We start from the raw sequence: 15,859 nt of genomic DNA on the forward strand, positions 1-15,859 counted from the left end.
TGGGCTGTTTCTCAGCTGCCACTGGAAGGGATGAGGATTGGGACATGGACCAAATGGGTAATTTTTTTTCTGGGTGTAATTTTGAAACTGGGTGTTTCTTCTCCTGTAGGTCAAGAGATGGCGTTCGTGAAGAGTGGATGGTTGCTACGGCAGAGTGAGTATGGGACTTGAGCACCTTGCTTTGGTTTTTCAGTATCACCTTAGGGTACATCTTTATTTCCATTTGCTGAAACAAACCACATGTAAAAGCTGATACAGGTGTGCGTTGCTTAATGTCCATGAGACATTCTTTGAAATAGGCCATTATGTGATTTGGCTGTTGTGCAAACAGGAGAGAGGTACGCAGGATGGTCACCAGGTGAGTCCAGGACCTGCGTTACCACCACTGCACCAAGGGACTGAGCAAAAACTTTGGCTCTGCTGCCGTGGGTCCTACATGGTTGCCACCTGGTCTCTGAGAGCCATGCCTAGACGTTGCAGTGGCATGTAGTTGCCTGTGTCCAGGCCTGCTGCTAGCCCCTTTCCTTTCCGTCCTCCCTGCCTGCTCTCTCCGCCCTCCAGTGGGCTTTAAACTCTTTCAGTCCAGCCTTCCCTCCTCTGCCTCCGCTTCCTCCTCCTTCCCTGGCTGCCTTTCCTGCTCCTTCCACCACCACCACAGCCAGGACTGCTCAGCTCCGCCATCACAGGAGGAATTGCAGCTACAGGGCTGCGCCTGACATGCAGGGCACCCTGGCTGAATAGGGCAGCAGCCTTGCGGGGCATCCCCTTTGGTGGCCCCGCTAGCATCTGAGTGTTCTCTATCTGAGGTGAGTGCTATATGACAGGCAGCTGCAAATGGGTACTGGGACTCCCTACACCTGCCACCCCAGGGCTAGGGCTGATGTGGGACCGGAGAGCTAGTGAGAGACAGATAGTACTTAGCAAAGTACTCTGCTGTGTCCTGTTCTCAGATTGGGATTTCTGAACTCTTATAAACTTTTGGGACCACAGACATACATGCAGTTGGACATTGCCCAAATGGACATTATGCGGTGCATACCTGTAGTAAAGTCTTATTAATGTTGGTGGCCTAAGTTTCCTCCTGGAGATTTTTAGAGCTCTATGAACTGTCTTTTTCCACCCACCCAGGGAACTCCTCCTTGGGTGTGCTTCTTTTTCCTCACTAACTTTATTATTAATGGCTGACCAGAGGCTCTGCTTGATTCTAACCATGCCTAGTTAACATACTGGCATGGAGGTATTGGTCTCTTTGGGTGTGGGAAATACCTGCTTTATCTGAGGATTGAGCAGTGACTCAGTCTGAAATACTAGAGTCTAATTATAGAGATGAAGATGTGACTTGAGGTAATGAGTTTATCTAAAACCATACCTGTTTTCTGTTTTGCATCTCCAAAAGGACTCCAGAGACTAGTTTCTCTATTAGTGGGCTTGAGATCCGCTTTCTTAGAGGTATTTCTGTGGGCCTGTCTTTCATGTACTGTCTGCTTATCTCTGAGGCTGCCCTTCTAAATGGTCTGTTTTAAAGCAGGAATAACCAGCTGTGTTTATTAAGGGAAGAGTAAGCAGATCAGTCTGCTGTCCTGGAAAGAGCAGAATTAAGGGAAAAATGATTACTACACCTCTTACACTAGGAAAAAACTGAGCTGTAGTATATACTGTTTATTGTTCAGAGACACAAATTTATATTCAAGGGATAACTTCAGAACTTAGCTACAGTTGAGACTAGCAATGAAAAATGGACTGTCTGCCTTAGATGGGTTGTAAGAACTGTTGTTTGTGAAACATGTTTGTGTTCCTGTTGTGAAGACTTTACATATACTTTTTTTATTTAATTCTCACAGCAGCCCTGTTTGGTAGGTGGCATTATCCCAGTTTTCTAGTTCAAGAAATTGAAGTTAAATGATATTAGATAACTTGTCTAAGTGTAAACAATGGGTGATAAACCATCCACATTTAAACTCAGGCCCACTTTTCCCATAACTACATCCCTAGACTTGGGGCTGAACCACGTATTCTCTCAGGTCGTTGTTAATCCTGCTCTTCTTTGACCAGATATAGCTGTTGTAATGTGGAGTTTAAAAAGAAAGTCCTGGCATATAGGAGTCTAGTGCCGATCTTTGTGTAAGTTTCCTTGCCTTGGGTTTGATGTCTCAATCTCCCCAAAATGGTCAGGGTGTGTGGGGAGCCTTGCTCAGGCCTTAAGTGTGTGCCCTCCTTTGCCGGCCCTTCAGATGTCCTCTGGTTTTCTCCGTAGGACCTACTGTACCATTGTTTGGGGTCAAGATTTTCTTCTTCCCACATAGCCAGATGTGACGTAAGTGAGCAAGGACCACTTAGACTATTGTGTTTTCTCCATCAGTGCCTAGCATAGTGATGTACATAAAGTTGATATTCTTTAAATAAACGGTACAGACTTTCCCAGCGTCTCAGTTCATGGCTGTTTGAAAAGTTCAGAAGACTTATTCCATATCTTTATCACCAGATGTGTGGGTTAATTTTCTCTCTCTGATGAAATCAGAAATATCACAATAAAATAAGATCAGGGTGGAGTGTATTACAATCACTGAGATGCAGAGCAGCAGAGAGCTAATATGTGGTTACATGTGAACAGAGTGACCCCCCAGCACTCTTTTTCCTTCCCTTGCCACGTAGACCGCTAGGATCCAGTATCCGATCTCTGGAAGGCAGCCCAATTTGGGAATCTCCAGCCAGGGCTTCGATGGCAGGTGACAGATACTTAGGTAGAAGCCTCCAACCCAGTGATTCCGTCTGTCTATTTGGGTGGTTCTGTTTGGTATTTCCTGCCCACCTTGGGCACTGCCAGTCATGTGGATGCTGCGTGTCACTTATCGGTCAGTCTGGGCAAGTGCTGTGGGTGCCTCTCCTATGAGGAGAGTTCCTGGTAATGGAAAAAGAAATTAAGGAGGCTGATGTTGCTTATTTGGCTGATAATACGAGTGAGCATGATGGAATTTGTGCACATTGGCTAAGCAGAGTGGGATCTATAGGAACAAAAGCCTGGTGTGTAAAGCATTGGATAGTATATGTGTGTAATAGAGATGCTGTGACGCCTGGCCTAAAACTGGTCTCTTAGTCCACTGCAGTGTTTTTACTCTCTGGCAGACTAAGAATTTACAACTTAATAAAGCTGAATGCCTGGCCCAAGATTACAAACAAAAGGATGCATTCTATCAGACTTGCAGAAGATTGTGAGGTAGTGGCAGGTACACTAGATGGGGTCAGGGTCCTGCTGAGGTCTGGTGTCCTGCTCTGTTAATTTATTCAATGTCTGACTCCCTTTCTGTATCTGCTTTAGGAAGGGAGACACCTCCCATGCTGTGGGCTTGCTGTGAGGGAGGAATGTTGAGAAACAGTATATGTGAAAGTCCTTAAAGAAAAGGGAAAGATATTTTACTAAAACAGGAAAGTGTTATTGGTAGGTATTTGCATATAGTCCAGCATTTTCTGGCAAATGTGGCAAATTTAGATACTACTGGGAAAATTTAGATATTCCATATGGGGAATTAAATGTTAACATGTTTTACAAGCTCAAAACCAAGGTTGTTTTGAACTTAACGTTTCTTTTTCTTAAAAAATGTTTTGGGACTTGCTTTCTCCTCAGCCCAAATTCTCGATTAAGCTGGTTGGCTGTGTTCTCAGTGTCTCTGGTATGTGCTGAAAGCAGCCCTGTCACAGCATGGGTTGGCATGTCTTGTAGTTTGCTTACACTTCCATTCTGATTGACTGCTCTGTGCATTGGATTCTGGGTGCTGGATTCTGGGCATGGGCTCTATGCAGGTATACTTATGGGCCAGAGGAGTTTCCTTTGTTTCTGTTAGCTTGCATTAGAGGACAGGGTCCTTGTTCTTTTGTTCTAAAGCCAAACTTTCTCATTTTTTTCAGGTACTATTTTGAGGCGCTGGAAAAAGAATTGGTTTGACCTGTGGTCAGATGGCCATCTGATCTATTATGATGACCAGACTCGACAGAGAGTTGAGGATGAAATCCACATGCCAGTGGACTGCATCAATATCCGAATGGGGCATGAGTGTCAGGGTAAGGAAGTCTGTCTTTTTCCACCTTCTGTCACCTACCCTCCCCTATTCATGATGGGAGTTGGATCTTCTTCTGTAACCCGTTCTGCTTTTATTAACACACCAAAGAAGGCTTCTATCTGTGAAGGGCTAACCACAGGGGGAACCTGGGCATTTAGATCAGGAACCATATAGTTTGGGGAAAATTAACTTTCTCATCTGAGTTAGACTTACCAGTCCATGTCCCTTCCTCCCTCATGGAGAAGGTGGTAGAGAATTAAGGATCAGAATGTTGGAAACCCTAAGAGATAAGTGTCTACCCTAGAAAGTACTGGTTTTATGACTCAATAACTAGCATCTGTTTGATGAGGGCCCTTGTCAGTTTCTTAAAATCCATGATGTCTTGGTTTCTTGACGATATCCATTATATTGATTTTGAAGGAATAGATTTGAACAAACATAAGACATTTCTATTTCTAATAAATGGTTTACGTAGATTCCCTGATGTTTTACTACCTCTGCTGCTAATTGGAATTGGGAGTTTCAAGTGAGGTATTTGCTTATAGTAGCCATCGGTCTTTGTAACATCCTGCCCCTACGTATTAGTTCTTGAAACACAGGTCTCCATCGACCAGCTTTTGAAATGTCTGTCTAACCTAGCCTCAGATATTGTTTTGCTTATCTTTTAGTCCATAGGGGTATTTAAAAAATCTGTCTTTCATTTTCATTAAAGCCGGGAACTGGTTTGATGCTTCCTGTGAATTAAAGCAGTAATTCCTCTGTCACTTGATGCTTTGTAGCACTTTAGTTGTGAGGAGGCATTTTCTTCTAATATCTGGGCTGTTCTGTACATCTTGGTGTGTGGATTGGGTCTAGAAGAGGTACTGAAATGAACTACTTGTTCTTCCTGCAAGAAGGTTGACTAGAATAGTTGTGATTCATGTGTTTAATTCTGTAGAGTGGAACAAAGATGTTTACATACAGGCAGTCTTCAGGTTCCGAAGGAGATCTATCCCTAAGTGTGTCTTTAAGTCGAATTTGTAGGTAAGTCCGAACAGGTGCAGACAGTTCTTTTTTAGCTTACTTTTGTGCAAGAAAAGGCTGAAATCCTTTTCAGTGATTGAAAAGCTATATGTGCAGCAAATGAAGGTGACCGTGTTGAAGAATTTGTTGCAAGTAGGGGTTCATTCAATCATTTCAAAGTGAGGGCAAGTTTACATGACATCACAGGACAAGTACCAGTTGCCCCTAAATCCTACTTTCCTAACCCAGGGACTTACTGTAATTATGAAGCTAAGAAGTACTTGTTACTTTCCACAAACTACAGACCACAGTCACCTTTCCTTTGTATTCTATTAGGTATACTCAGCCTACATTTGAATTAGAGTTGGTGACACCTGTGAAATCTTAGTCAGAAAACAAAGACAGTTGATTTATGTATTGGGCAAGTCCCTGGGAGCCACAGCCTTGCATCCAGTTCTGGTAGCTCTCAGTTTGGAAGTTTTTGTGGCTGTGTCGTGTAAGTGTGCATACCTGTTTCCTTTCTGTCTTCTTGGCTCTGGCCAAGAGTTCTTTCCCAGATGTAGTGCTAGATTTGTTCAGCCTATTCCTTTGCTTGTCAATGATGTTAGGTGTTATAGTTTGTAAAAGATATCTCTTAGGCTGGGTTCTCTAGAGAAGCAAAACCAGTAAAGTATATAAATATGTATATGGGGAGATTTATATCAAGGAAATGGCTCATATGATTGTAGAGGCAGAAACGTCCCAAGTCCATGGGTCAGGATAGAGGCTTCTCCTAATCACATAACTGCATGGGCTGGCAAATCCAGGATCGGCAGGTCAGACAGCAGGGCTCTTGCTCACAGGCTGCGAAGATCAATGAGTCCCAAGATTGGCAAGCCAGACTGCAGGTAAGCTGCTAGCTCAAGTTCCAAGAGCTGGAGGTCAGATGAACAGGAGCCAGCTGCAGGCTCACAGAGCAAGCAAAAGTCCACAAGCCTTGCCAGAATGTCCACTTACATTCGATGCAAGCCACACAAGCAGGGAAACTCCCTTGGCATCTCATCATGGAGGCGATCACATTATATCAAATCATCATGGAAGTGATCACATCATCATACAACTGCCAAACTCCATAACTGCCAAACCTCTGAGAATCATGGCCCAGCCAATTTGATGCACAACCTTAACAATCCCCATATCCTTAGGAAAAAACAATGAAAGTATTCCTTTATTCTGTTTATTTTTCATAGATATTCAGCCTCCAGATGGGAATTCAAAAGACTGTATGCTGCAGATTGTTTGCCAAGATGGGAAAACTGTCAATCTTTGTGCAGAAAGCACAGATGATTGTTTGTAAGTTCTGGTTTCTTATGTGTCTAATTTTTTTTTTTCTGTTTTAATTTCCAATTATATTTTCTTTTCCAAGAAGGGGGAAGAATGGGAATAAGAGTTTTCCTTCAGGCAGCAGATTAAGGGATTCAAAGAGAATGGATGGAAGGAATTGAAGAGGGTCTTTTCCATCTCCAGTAACCCTGATTCTAGTTTCTGCCTCACCAGGACTTGCCTGGGCAGAATTCCATTCTACTTAGAATAGCATAAGGCAATAGTATACAGTCACTTTGTACTTTTATTTTCATTTTACTAGGTACAGACTGGATAATGGGAACAGTGAACATTTTCTTAAATCTCGTTTTTTTTAAATGTAAATGTCTTTTTAAAAGGCCCTTCTACTTTGTTAAAGTGTACCGACATTTGTTTTGTGCAGCCTTTTTCTTCCTTTTATGGTCCTTACTCTTTTCTGCCGTGTCTAAGGAAGAGGAGGGGAAATGCAAGGAGGAAAATCCAACTATTTTTAGTTTATTAAGATTGGCATTGATGCTGGAGCAGAACCTCGAAACCACTGATTGAAAGGAAATTTGGATTTTTTTGTGTCCACATTTTTTTGTGTGTGTATTACTGAGTTGACCCTGGACCTCATGAGAATTCAATAGCAGAGATTACTAACATATTCATATTTATGCGACATTTTCACAAAATCCTGCAGACCTGCCCCCGCATTTCAGATATTTGCTTATCCTCAATAGAAACATTTATTCCTTATTAAACTGTAGGGTTTATTTTAAACTCCAGATTAAGCTTCTTCGTTACGTTATTCTGATTTCTATTAATGAATTTTAAATGCTGGGTTCTAGAAGAGGTGTGACTTCTAAAGACTGACAGAGAAATGACCATTTACCAAGACAATTTCCTACTTTTATAAAGTAGCAATTTTATTACTACTTTATTATTATATTATTAACTATTTAATAAACATACCGAGCACTTATTTAAACGAGGCACTGAGCTAACTACTATACATAGGTTATTGATTCCTTGCCATATGAGAAAAGGTACTTTTTTAAATAATTTGTTTTATTGATGTTGTTGAGAATATACACAGCAGAACGTACACCAGTTCAGCAATTTCTGCAGGCACAATGCAGCGACATTGATTACGTTCTTCAAGTTGTGCAACCATTTTTTTTTTTCCTGGTGATGCTCCTTTATTTTTTTTTTTTACTGTACTTTAGATGAAGGTTTACAGAGCAAACTAGCTTCTCATTAAACAATTAATACACATTTTTTTTGTGACATTGGTTGCCAGCCCTGTGACATGTCAACACTCTCCCCTTCTCGACCTTAGGTTTCCCATTACCAGCTTTCTTGTCCCCTCCTGCTTTCTCATCGTTGCCCCTGGGCCGATGTGCCTATTTAGTCTGTTTTTGTTTCATGGGCCTGTCTAATCTTTGGCTGAAGAGTAAGCCTCAGGAGTGACTTCATTCATTATTGAGCCAAAGGGTGTCTATCTAGGACCCAGACTTTTGGGATTTCTTCAGTCTCTGTCAGCCAGGTAAGTCTGGTCCTTTTTTTTTTTTTTGAGTTAGAATTTTGTTCTACATTTTTTTCCAGCCATGTCTGGGACCATCTATCGTGATCCCTGTCAGGGCAGTCGGTGGTGGTAGCCAGGCACCATCAAGTTGTGCTGAACTCATCTGGTGGCGGCTGTGATAATTGTGGTCTGTTAGTCCTTTGGACTAATCTTTCACTTGTATCTTTAGTTTTCTTCATTCTCGCTTGCTCCAGATAGGGTGGGGCCAGTGGAGTATCTTCAATGGCCACTCACAAGCTTTTAAGACCCCAGACGCTAGTCACCAAAGTAGGATGTAGAACATTTTCTTTATAAACTATATTATGCCAGTTGAGCTAGATGTTCCCTGAGACCGTGGTTCCCACAGCCCTCAGCCCAGTAATTTGGTCCCTCAGGGAATTAGAATGTGTCTATGGAGCTTCCCTGACTTTGCCTTTGTGATGTTATGCTGACTTCACGAGTACTGTGTGCTGCCTTACCCTTTACCAAAGTTACCACTTACCTATTGTCTATTTAGCATTTTTCCCTCCCTATCTCCCATCCTCTCTCCTCCCTCATAACCATCAAAGATTGTTTCTTTTTGTGTGTAAATCTTTTCATGAGTTCTTATGGTAGTGGTCTCATGTAATATTTGTCCTTTTTTGATTGACTTTTTTCACTCAGCATAATGCCCTCCAGGTTCATCCATGTTGAATCTGCAAAGCATCATTGTTCTTTATCTTTGCTTATTATTCCATCGTGTGTATGTATAGTAGTTTGTTTATCCATTCATCTGTTGATGGGCACCTAGGTTGTTTCCATCTTTTTGCTATCGTGAATAATGCTGCAGTGAACGCAGGTGTGCATATGTCTATTCGTGTGATAGCTCTTACTTCTCTAGGATATATTCCTAGGAATGGAATTGCTGGATTGTATATTTCTATTTCAAGCTTTTTGAGGAACCGCCATATCATTTTCCAAAACGAGTGTGCCGTTTTGCATTTCCACCAGGAGTACATAAGAGTTCCAGTCTCCCTACAGCCTCTTCAGCTTTTGTTATTTTCTGTTTTTTTGTTTTGTGCCAGTAATGCCAGGGTGAGATGGTACCTCATTGTGGTATTTTGATTTGCTTTTTTTTTTTTTTAAATGGCTAGTAAAAAAAAAAATTTTTTTTTTTTTAGTGATCGCGAGCATTTCCTCATGTGTCTGTTAGCTGCTTGAATGTCTTCTCTGGTGAAGTGTCTCTTCATTTCCTTTGCCCACTTTTAAGTTGGATTATTTGTCTTTTTATGTAGAGGTGTTGAATTTTCCTGTAGATTTTAGAGATTAGACCTTTGTCGAATTTGTCATAGCCAAAGATTTTCTCCTGGTCTGTAGGTTCTCTTTTTACTCTTTTAGTGAAGTCTTTTGATGAGCATAAGTGTTTACTTTTTAGATGATTGCTGTTATCTAGCTTATCTTCTGGAGTTTGTGTGTTACTGGTTATGGTTTGTATCCTGTTAATGCCATGTATTAGGGCCTCTAGCGTGGATCCTATTTTTTCTTCAGTGATCTTTATAGTTATTGGTTTTATATTTACATCTTTGATCTATTTTGAATTAATTTTTGTGTATGGTGTGAAGTATGGGTCTTGTTTCATTTTTTTTGTGCAACCATTCTCACTCTCCATTTCCAAGTTGTTACTCTACCGTTAACGTAAACTTGTTGCACCTATGTTTCCTATCTAATTTTTTAAGTTGTCATTGTCAGTTTGACTCCATATAGATAGATGTTAAAAGAGCCCAGTGCTCAAGGCAGACATTCTTTCCTGGTTAAGCTGAACTATTGTGTGGCTTAGAGAAGACTTCAGAGGATGTTTCTGGTGTAAGGTTTCAATTTTGAAGATTGTCTCAGGGCCTTGTTTCAGAGGCTCTTCCAGCCTGCATGGCTCCAGAAAGTCTGTATTTCATGAGACTGTGAAATTATTCTGCATTTTCCTCCTTTGGATCAGAATTCTTCCGTAGAATCTTTGATCAAAATATTCACTAATGGTAGCCGGGCACTATCCAGTTCTGGTCTCATGGCAAAGGAGGCAGTTATTTGTGGAGGGAATTAGCCACACAGTTCATTTTCTCCTTCTATTCCTGACTTTCCTCTCTCCATCCTCTGTCGTTCTGGGTGGATAGAGACCAGTTGTTGTATCTCAGATGGCAGCTTGCAAGCTTTTAAGGCCCCAGGCACTATGCGTGAACTAGGATGTAGAACAGAAGCGCTAAAAACATTATTTGGTCAATGAACTGGGATATCCCATGAAACCATGACCCTAAACCTCTGAACCAAGGAACCAAATCCCATGAGGTATTTGTTTATAAATAAGCAGTGTCAGCAGCTACTCATGTATATACACACATGTACATACACAGGCACGTGTGTATATGTGTATATATCCATATATACGTATATATATATTTTGTTGTAAATATATCTAACATAGAACTTTTGGCAGTTCAACTTTTTACAGGTGTGCAACTTAAAAGTAATCAGCTGTGCAACCCTATCCTTAATCAGTGCAATTTTTTCATCACCGTAAAGCGAACCTCAGTATTTCGTAAGCAATAACCCCCATTTTTTCCCCTCCTTCCTGCCTCCGGTAACCACTAATAAACTTTGATCTCTATACATTTACCTTTTCTTGCCCTTTAAATAAGTGAGGTTATACAATATTTTTCCTTTTATGATTGAATTATTTCACTCAGCATAGCACCTTCAAGCTTCTTTCGTATTGTAGCATGTACCATGACTTCATTGCTCTTAACTACTTGCGTAGTATTCCATTGTATGTATGTACCACATTTTGTTTATCCATTCATCCGTCTATGGGCGTTTAAGTTGTTTCCACCTTTTGACTGTTGTGAAATGTGCTGCCATGAACATTGGTGTACATGTCTTTGAGTCTCTGCTTTCAAGCCTTTTGGATGTATAGCTGGGATTACAATTGCTGGGGCGTATGATAGTTCTATTTTCAGTTTTTTGAGGAACCGCCACACTGTATTCCACAACAGCTGTACATTTTGCATTCCCACCAGTGATGGATAAGGATTCTGTTCACCCATATCCTTGCCAGCTTTTGATCTTAGGGATCCTAGTGGAAATGAAATGGTGTGTCATTATGGTTTTGATTTGCATCTCTCTGATGGCTAATGACGCTGAGCTTGTTTGGTGGCCATTCGAATGTCCTCTTCGGTAAAGTATCTATTCAGTTCCTTTGCCCATTTTATGATTGGGTTGTTTTTTTGTTGTTAAGTTGTTGACGGTTTATATATATTTTGGTTATTAGATTCTTATCGGATATATGGTTTCTGAAAATATTCTTGCAGTCAGTAGCTTGTCTTTTCACATTTTTCTTAAAGCCTTTTTGATGAACAAGTTTTTAATTTTTATGAGGTCCTGTTTATTCATTTTGTATTTTACTGTTTGTGCTTTTCTTATTATATTTAGATATTTCATTGTTGGAAACAGTGGTGGTGTAGTGGTTAAGTACTATGGCTGCTTACCAAAAGGTTGGCAGTTTGAATCCACCAGGCACTCCTTGGAAACTCTGTGGGGAGTTCTACTCTGTCCCATAGGGTCGCTACGAGTCGGAATTGACTCAGTGGCAATAGATTTGGTTGTTAAAAACTAGGCCCGACAGTGTTGCCCCAGCATTTTCTTCTAAGAATTTTATGGTTTTAGTTTTCATATTTAAGTACTTAATCCACTTTGAATTTATTTTTATGTATTGTGTGAGACATGTATTCGGTGTCATTTTCTCCATGTGGAAATTCAATTTTCCTAATACTGTTTATTGAAGAGACTCTCCCCACTGAATGGACTTAGCACCCTTGTCAACAATCAGTTGACCATGGATGTGTGGATTTATTTCTGGGCTCTCAGTTCTATTCCATTGGTCTATGTTTCTATTGTTACACAAGTACCAGTAGCTGTATAATATGTTTTAAAATCAAGAAGTGTGAATCCTTCTACTTTGTTCTTCTGTTTCAATATTGCTTTAGCTATTCTGGGCCTCCGCTGTTTCACATGAAGTCGAGGATTGGTTTTTCCATTTCTGTAAACAAGGCTGTTGGAAATTAGATCAGGATAGTGTAGAATCTACAGATCACTTTGGAAAGTATTGACATCTGTCATTGATTGAATTGTGTTCCCCCAAAATGTGTCAACTTGGCTAGGCCATGATTCCCAGTATTGTGTGATTGTCTACCATTTTGTCTTCTGATGTGGTTTTCTTGTATGTTATGAATCCTGCTTCTGTGATGTTAATGAGGTGGGATTAGCAGCATTTATGCTAATAAGGCAGGAATAAATCTATAAAATGAGGTTGTGTCTTAAGCCAATCTTTGTTGAGATATAGCCTTCCCCGGGAGCTGGTATCCTTAATTTGGACTTCTAGCCTACTAGACTGTGAGAGAATAAATTTCTTTTAGTTAAAGCCATCCACGTCTATTTCTGTTATATCGGCACTAGATAACTAAGACAATATTAACATCTTTCTACTTATTTTAGTCTTCTTTAACCTCTTTCAGCAGTGTTTTACAATTTTTGTTGTATAAGTCTTCCACATCCCCAGTTAAATTTATTCTTAGATATTTTATTCTCTTAGATGCTATTGTTGTTGTTAGGTACCGTCGAGTCAGTTCTGACTCAGAGCAACCCTATGTGCAACGGAACGAAACACTGCCCGTCCTGTGCCATCCTCACTTTGTTGTTACATTTGAGCCCATTGTTGCAGCCACTGTGTGAATTCATCTCATTGTGGGTCTTCCTCGTTTTTGCTGACCCTCTACTTTACCAAGCATGATGACTTTCTCCAGGGACTGGTCCCTTCTGATAACATGTCCAAACTATGTGAGACAAAACCTTGCCATCCTCACTTCCAAGGAGCATTCTGGCTGTATTTCTTCCAAGACAGACTTGTTCATTTTTCTGGCAGCCCATGGTATATTCAGTATTCTTTGCCAACACCATAATGCAAAGGCATTAATTGTTCTTTGCTCCTCCTTATTCGTTGTCCAGCTTTCGCAGCATATGAGGTGATTGAAAACATCATGGCTTGGGTCAGGCGCACCTTAGTCCTCAAAGTGACATCTTTGCTTTTTTATACTTTAAAGAGGAACTTTTATAGCAGATTTTGCCCAGTGCAATATGTTGTTTGATTTCCTGATAGAAGCTTCCATGGCTGTTGATTGTAGATCCAAATAAAATGAAACCCTTGACAGTGTCATCCTTTTCTCCATTTATCACGATGTTACTTATTGGTCCAGTTGTGAGGATTTTTGTTTTCTTTATGTTGAGGTGTAATCTGTACTGAAGGCTGTAGTCTTTGATCTTCATCAATAAGTGCTTCAGGTCCTCTTTGCTTGCATAATGCAAGGTTGTGTCATCTGCATATGGCAGGCTGTTGATGAGTGGCCAGGTAGCAGTGTTCTAAATTTCTTGACATAGACGGAGTAAGCACCTCCAGTGCTGCATCCATTTGTTGAAACATGTCAATTGATAGTTCGTCAATTCCTGGAGCCTTGAATTTTTCACCAATGCCTTCAGTGCAACTTGGACTTATTGCTTCAATACCATCAGTTCTGGATCATATGCTGCCTCCTAAAATGGTTGAACCTTTACCAATTATTTTGGTACAGTGACTCTGTATATTCCTTTCATCTGCTTTTTGTGCTTCCTGTGTCATATAATATTTTGCCCTTAGAATCCTTCAGAATTGCTAATTGAGGCTTGAATTTTTTCTGCAGTTCTTCTAGCTTGCGAAATGCTGAGCATGTTCTTCCCTTTTGGTTTTCTAATTCTAGGTCTTTGCACATTTCATTATAATATTTTTCTTCTCGAGCTGCCCTTTGAAATCTTCTGTTCAACATCATCATTTCTTCCTTTCACTTTAGCTACCATACATTCAAGAGCAAATTTCAGAGTCTCTTGTGACATCCATTTTGGTCCTTTCTTGTCTTTTTAATGACTTGTTATTTTCTTCACGTATGATGTCATCCCACAACTCGTCTGGTCTTCGGTCATTAGTGTTCAGTGCATCAAATCTTTTCTTGAGATGGTCTGCAAATTTAGGAGGGATATACTCAAGGCCATTTTTTGGCTCTCGTGGACTTGTTTTAATTTTCTTCAGTTTCAGCTTGAACTTGCATATGAGCAATTGATAATCTGTTCTGCAGTTGGACCCTGGCCTTGTTCTGACTGATGATATTGAACTTTTCTATCATCTCTTTCCACAGATGTGGTTGATTTGATTCATATGTTTTCTCTCTAGTGAGGTCCACTTGTATAGTTGCTGTTTTTGTTGCTGAAAAAAGGTATATTTCCAATGGATAAGTCATTGGTGTTGCAAAATTCTATCATATGATCTCTGGTGTCATTTCTATCACCAAGGCCATATTTTTCAACTGCTGTTCCTTCTTTTTTTCTGACTTTCGCATTCCAGTCACCAGTAATTTATCAATGCGTCTCGATTGCATATTTGATCAATTTCAGACTACAGAAGTTGGTAAAAATGTTCAATTTCTTCATCTTTGGCATTCGTGGTTGGTGTCAGTTCTTCTCTAAATGTTTGGTAGAATTCCCCAGTGAAGTCATCTGGTCTAGGATATTTTTGTGTTGGGAGGTTCTTGATCACGGATTCATTTGCTTCACTTGCTATGGGTGTCTTGAGATCTTCTGTTTCTTCCTGAGTCAGTTCAGGTAGGTTGTGTGCCTCTAAGAATTTGTCCATTTCATCAAGGCTATGCAGTTCGTTGCTGTACATTATTCATAATATTTTGTCACAATTCTCTTTATTTCTGTCTGATCAATTGTAGTGTCTTCTCTTTCATTTTTTGTCTTGGTTATTTTCATCTTTTCTCTGTTTTTTTTCCTTTGTTGGTTTAGCTAAAAGTTTGTCAATTTTATTGATCTTTTTAAAGAACAAACTGTAAAAAGTTTGGACTTTTTGGACTAGCTGAAACTAGGGGACACCCTGAGACTGTCACCCTGAGATATTCTTTAAATCTTGATCTAAAAACTGTCCCCTGAGGTCACCTTTCAGCAAAATAACTGACCGGCACACGAAATAAAGAATGTTTAAATGGATATTTTCTAGGCCTTTTTAATTTCTTACAGTAGTTTTTTTTTTATATATAATTTTCCTTGTATCTTTTTTGTCCTTGGTTTAGTTAATTTGTAGGCATTTTATCATATTGGGGACTACTGTAAATAGTATTTTTTTTTATTTCCTTTTCAGAATATTCTGTTAGTGTAAAGGAACTCAGGTGATTTTTGTGTGTTGATCTTGTACTCTGCAACATTGCTGAATTCTGTTTATTTCAGCAGTTTTCTTATGAAATCTTTAGAATATTGTTGTTAAAGGATCCTGTCATCTGCAAATAAGAGATTAACTTCTTTCTGATTTGGATGCATTTTATTTCTTTTTCTTGTTTTATTGCTCTGGCTAGGACTTATAGTACAGTATTGAATAAGAGTGGTGACACTGGCCATCCTTGTCTTGTTCCTCTTCTCAAGTAGAAGTCTCTCAGTCTTTCTTCAGTGAAAATAATGTTGGCTGCTGGTTTTGCATATATTCCCGTAATCATATTGAAAAATTTTCTGTTCCTCTTTCGCTGACATTTTTTTTTATCAGGAAAGGGTGTTGGATTTTATCAGATGCTTTTTCTGCATTGATTGAGATGATCATGTGGTTCTTTTCCTTTGTTTTATTTATGTGGTGAATTACATTAATTGATTTCCTAATGTTCAACCACCCCACAATCCTGGTATGAATCCCACTTTATCAAGGTGTATGATTCTGTTGGCTAGAATTTTGTTGGAGAGTCTCCATTTACACTGTTGTGCACTCTTTATCGGATAGGTTTAATTTGTACTTATTTCTTACTCACTTGATAGTGTATTGCTT

General features: G+C 39.9%; 1 protein-coding gene across 7 annotated transcripts in view; it reads left to right on the plus strand.

Moving 5' to 3' along the window:
* The window catches only part of PLEKHB2 (pleckstrin homology domain containing B2), a 77,220-nt gene that overhangs the window by 14,208 nt on the left and 47,153 nt on the right, over nt 1-15,859 (plus strand). For all 7 annotated transcript variants that reach the window (XM_064287311.1, XM_064287312.1, XM_064287313.1 and 4 more), the window contains 3 exons: nt 110-154; nt 3,904-4,056; nt 6,287-6,389. In XM_064287311.1, coding sequence (XP_064143381.1) covers nt 118-154; nt 3,904-4,056; nt 6,287-6,389 — 293 coding nt within the window. In that variant the 5' untranslated portion in view covers nt 110-117. The remainder of the gene's footprint in view (nt 1-109; nt 155-3,903; nt 4,057-6,286; nt 6,390-15,859) is intronic.

The sequence above is a fragment of the Loxodonta africana genome, chromosome 6 (genome assembly GCF_030014295.1).
Source record: "Loxodonta africana isolate mLoxAfr1 chromosome 6, mLoxAfr1.hap2, whole genome shotgun sequence".
In the NCBI taxonomy this organism is placed as follows: Eukaryota; Metazoa; Chordata; class Mammalia; order Proboscidea; family Elephantidae; genus Loxodonta; species Loxodonta africana.